This window comes from Limulus polyphemus, unplaced genomic scaffold (assembly GCF_000517525.1).
Source record: "Limulus polyphemus unplaced genomic scaffold, Limulus_polyphemus-2.1.2 Scaffold1072, whole genome shotgun sequence".
Classification (NCBI taxonomy): Eukaryota; Metazoa; Arthropoda; class Merostomata; order Xiphosura; family Limulidae; genus Limulus; species Limulus polyphemus.
The window spans coordinates 204335-209813 of record NW_013666682.1 but is presented as its reverse complement, the minus strand read 5'-3'; the positions used below and the strand labels follow the sequence as shown (position 1 = coordinate 209813).

Here is a 5479-nt window from a genome sequence, read left to right as displayed (position 1 = left end):
GTGTACAGTACTTATCAATTTTAGTGGAGTAAAAACAGAGATTTATAACTTAAATATAATGTAGACACTAATTTCCAGCCTATATTGTTTACATTTTTTAGAGTCTCTTGTTGTAGGTTTGAAATATAACCTTTGTATTTAGATTCAACTTGTTTCTGTACTGTTTTTGATGATCCAAGTTCCCCTTTTTAAATTAACAATTTTTAATCATCTTGTTATTACTATTATTATAAATTATAGCTCTATGAAAAGCCCTTTATCCAAGTTAAACAATTATTGTAAGTGTTACAAAACTATAAGCATTATTTTTTCAATTTAGTTGTTTTTTAGGAATATAGTGTATATTATTTTAGTGTTATCATTTGACCAAAATGTTGGCCATTGCAGTAAGTAATTAAACAAATGAGCATCATTTATAGTTTTTTTAAAAACTTGGCTAAAATTAATGAAGATAACTTACGATTGAGTTGACTGGTATAGATATTCCTAACAATATAGATATTAGTGGAGCCACATCAGCCTGTCCAACATCTGTTCGACGAAAGATTGAGAGCTTCCAGGCTACCAAGAAGCATTTAAAAAAGTTTTTTTTTTAGAAACATAAAAGCTGAGACAACAAATTAAAAGATCACTATTTTACACTTAGATTTTTATGTTCAGGTTACAGCATTGTTCTGTATATCATTTAGCTATTTATAAAGTTAATAATATTTTAATTTATAGTTTACTTAACACAGGATCTCTCCCTCAACCAGAGGTATACAGTGGCAGGGGTCAAGTGTGAAAAATCCAGGATTTTTCTGATTTTGGCAAAACTTATTCAAGATTTAGCATATGATATGACAATTACAATTTAGTTTCCAAATCAGACAAAACTTAACCAAGTTATGACTGGCCACATCATTGGCAGAATTGCATAGTTAATTACAGTACTTGTTTTGTAACTCATGGATCTGCTACATGAGCCTTTTTCTTTGCCCATTGCTGTACCTATTTTTCAGACCAAAGCCCAACAGATCTTTAGCAGGTGGCTCAAAGTTATACTAACCCTGACTGGAACTTTGCTGTTGTTCAGCATGTCATCATCAATCATTATTTCTTTGATTACCTGCAATTGTAAGATTCTGAGATATTTGAATTGCAACCTGTGCAGCCCCTGTGGATGTGATCACAATGGACTTTTTTGGCAGCCTCCATTTTAGGCAAATCCATCTATCAAGCCTAAAGATGCTGTGGCTACACTCAACAATAGGTTTGCCACTGACAAGGTAAGTAGTGATAGTAGTAGCAGCCTTCCACCTGATCAAAAGTTCAAGAAAAGGGTCTCCAACCTCACACAAACAAATGAAAGGCTGCATCATTTTGACTTGAGAGTAAAAAAAAAGAGAAATGATAATAATCAAGTAGTGTGTGTGACCATTGCTGGTAAAGTAATGCAGCCACTTTAAAACTGTCTTTTTGACTGCTCATAACTCCTGACTAAAATACATCATCATCAGATGGATTGTGCTAGTTGGATACAGCAGATTCTGAAATTTCCAACAGTGTGTGCAATACCCCTAAGAAACAATAACAAGAATTTCTTGTTCCTTGTCTTGCGACCCAAAAACACTACTTTCATTGTGATTAAAGGAGAGATCCTGTGTTCATTTCTAAGTGAGTTTTCATTACATTGTAATGCTTTATATGATCTAAAAATCTTATCAACAGGTAACATTAATAAAACAAAAAATATCATTTGCTAAATTTTAAAATTCCTCTGAAGAGAACTGCATACAACAAGTACCTAAAAACTATCACAAATATTTGTTTTTTCTTTATTACTTTTCACTCTGGCTTTTAACTTAATTAATCCAGCAGTGTTTTTACACAGTAACAGTAACTGTTGAATAAGACATCAAACAAAGAATTATTTATGTTTTTAGAAACCATACCTTCAGAAAGGCCATCTCGGTACAGATCTCTTCCTGCACCGATGGGTCCTCTTACACCAGCTCCCCAGGCAACTATGGGAGTCAGAGTTTCATGTGGATGACCCATCCCATGAGAACCTGGACCAAAAATACAAATAAATCTACTACAGTAGTAGACTTTAGGATTTTATGTTTACAGTGGATTAAATGGTTTTGATCAGTTTTAACACAATTCTATTTCTTGTACGACATTTTATTAATTTTTACTTAGCAGAGCAAAAAAAATAATTCTAAAATAATAATTATATAAAACAAAATGGATGCTATATATTAACATACTTTTATCAAAAATACAAAATATTATCTTATTGAAATGAGAATGTGTCTAATTTCACTAAAAATAATGATTAAGTTCTAAGAATCAAAATCTTCATTAAAGAAAAGTACCCCAATCTGTCATCCCATGATCAGAAGTAAATATAAAAGAAGTCTTATTATCATGGCCAAAATATTCACTGAGGAGATCCACACATTCCTTTAAGCCTTTGTCCACTGTACGAATGTTTTCAAGGTATTCCCTAAAAATAAGGTAAACATTGAATTCTTTTCTACCAGCTAAAATTGTAATAAATGTTTTAGTGATCTTATAATACTTTTCACATTAATGTCTGCCACAAGACAAGCATATTTTCAATATTTTAAACATAAAGGCCAAAAAAGAATAAAGTTTTAAAAATATAACATCTAATTTTGTAGCTGTGTAAATAGTGACGATTACTGTACAAAAGAAAAAGTATTTTATGAAAAGCCTACACAGTAATATCAAAGATTTTTTTCATTATTTATTCAATAATTCTTTTAGTTTAAAATTAAACTCACAGGTCTTTTTAATTAACATTCTGTGCACAGCATCAGTACACTGGACCAACAATGTATTAGTGAAAATATAGAGTAACATTTACTGTATTTCTGAATTTACTAATTGTATTTTCACAAAATTTGGCAAGCTTTTAGAAAACATTACAAATCTGTTGTACATAAAAAATAAAATTTTCAATGAAGTAATTCTATTAAAGATTTGTCTGTAAATTTTGGAAGCTTTGCAGAGCCATTCTGAGTACAAGGTGAAATTCACATTATGAATACAAAATTTGGCAAGCTTTTAGAAAACATTACAAATCTGTTGTACATAAAAAATCAAATTTTCAATGAAGTAATTCTACTAAAGCTTTGTCTGTGAATTTTGGAAGCTTTGCAGAGCCAATCTGAGTACAAGGTGAAATTCACATTAAGAATACAATTGTTTTTTTATTTTACAATTTCACATTTTATTTGCATAACCTCTAGAACTTCCTAAATGAATATCGAAAGATTGTTTTGGTAAATATTTGTACTTTACCTTTTATTCCTCTACCTTGACACTAATTGCAGCAAAATCATCAATGAACTATGAAATGAAAATTTTAAAAATTTGACATAAAATGAGCCATAGCTAATTTTCTTCTCCTTTCAATGTTTATTTTACCCAATTGCTGGTTTTCATATCTTCACAGTTTCAACTGTTAACCTGTCTCCACATTTCTTTCATTTTATTGTTCTATTGCACCCACTGATGTAGTAATTTTTCTACCCAAGGCAATAAATCAAACTGGCAGGTCATTAGTTAGGTATTGTAAACATCATGAGCAAAGCACTTGACTAAAATGATCTTTGAAAGTGAAAACCATACAGTGTTATAATTTACTTTTTTTCAATAAATAGTTCTTCAAAAGAAAAAAGGTCATGTACTTTTCAAATATGCATTTTACAATTAAAATATTATCATGAACTGGAACAGAATATCATTCAATACTAAGATTTAATTGTCTTTCTAACTAAACTATAAATAGGTTAAGAAATTATTCTATTTGCTCAAAGCTCAAGAGCAACCATTATACATAAACTATCAGAAGGAAACAGTCCACATTTGCTTGCCAGAAATTTCCTTAATGAGACCCTTGTAAATTAGAAAAAGCTCTTTCTGTTGTTTATCAACGTGTATCAAACAAGGACACATGGTTTCACATATTCCTTCAAATCTATGATAGCAGATCAAGAACACAGGTGATTCTAATTTTATATTCTGCCTTATAATTATCTACAGTTGATGGTTCTTAAAGATAGGGTAAAAATATTTTTTCTGAATTTATTCAATACACACACTTTTATGTAACAATGTCACAAGAAATAAAATATGTAAATATTTGAAAACTTTAATGACAAATACAAGAACATTTCACAATGAATAATTTACATCTGCTTATTTTTTATTATAAATAAAAGATAATAAAATGTACCAGATCTTAAATTAATATGTTCACGATACCCTATAATGAACTGTTACCTGAGTAGAGCTGAATCAGCTGAGTATACAGGTCTAAAAACAGTGACAGTTGCTATTAGTTATGCACTTATAAACTTTACATGATGTTCAGCAAAACTAATTCAATCAGAAGAGGCATTTTCTTTGGAAACACAATAATCCATTTTTGATAAATAGCAAACAGAACAATGACATATTATTGTGTATTATGAGAACGTTGTATATACTTTTAAGTAATAGACATAAATTATCTCAAAATATATTATTAACCAAGTTGAAACTCCTTCCAAGTCCTAGTAACATTTTCTCTCAGTTTAATGTTTTTGTATTACTATTTACTCTCTTTCACAAAAATATAATTCTAAACTTGAAAAAATGCAACTGTTTCTAAGTAATTTGATGATGCTCATTCTAAAAAATCCTATTGAAAATTACTTACCACCTCTAGTTTTTGAGTTATGATAGATTTATTCATAATATTCTTACATATGCTGCTTTGATAGAGACAAGTCACAAATCAGATCATTTAGCTCTTCTTGTTTGTGTTCAGATGAGGCAGGTTATGTTGAGGTACTACAGGAGTAGAATTACTAGATGAAGAGGATGAAAATGATTCATTGTCTTCTTTCCAGGATAACTCTTCTGTTTCCCAATTCGATAGTGGATGTGGCTCTGGAAGACCATCCCCATGAGGTACTGGTTTCATTGCAGATGCAACATCTGGATATTTAATGTATTATTTAGTTTTCCCTGGATATCCAGAAAGATTAGTCATTCAAAAATAACAGTCAGTTAGATGATCTTTGAACTCACGCCATATCATGGGATCTGCAAATGGCATACTTGCTTCCTTTTCATTCAACCACTGTGTCAAGCCAGATGTGCAAACTGTACAACACACATGTGGAGCCCAATTGTTTTCTTGGTCACCACTTTTACACCAAAAATATTGGTAGTAAGCTACCTTTACCTTATGTGTGATATTTTTCCTTCATAAAACTGTAACATATTTTACACAAATTTAGCAGAAACTGTTTGGACAATTTTTGCACTTTGACTTTACTTGAATTGGAGGCAGCCAGCATTTTAAATTATTTTCTAAAAAATATAAAAGAATTTATGTTTACAGAACTAGAGTTTAAAAGATTTTAAAAACCAAGGTTTGCAGAATTTGATTACAACATGGGTATAATGTAAGGAAGAA

At 30.3% G+C, this 5479-nt stretch overlaps 1 protein-coding gene across 2 annotated transcripts in view; it reads right to left on the bottom strand.

Annotated features, from left to right (window-relative positions):
- LOC106461991 (GPI ethanolamine phosphate transferase 1-like) overlaps positions 1–5479 on the bottom strand; it is a 77551-nt gene that overhangs the window by 55156 nt on the left and 16916 nt on the right. For both annotated transcript variants that reach the window (XM_022389108.1, XM_022389109.1), the window contains exons 5-7: positions 2361–2491; positions 1935–2051; positions 461–561 (exon numbers count right to left, since the gene is read on the bottom strand). In XM_022389108.1, coding sequence (XP_022244816.1) covers positions 461–561; positions 1935–2051; positions 2361–2491 — 349 coding nt within the window. The remainder of the gene's footprint in view (positions 1–460; positions 562–1934; positions 2052–2360; positions 2492–5479) is intronic.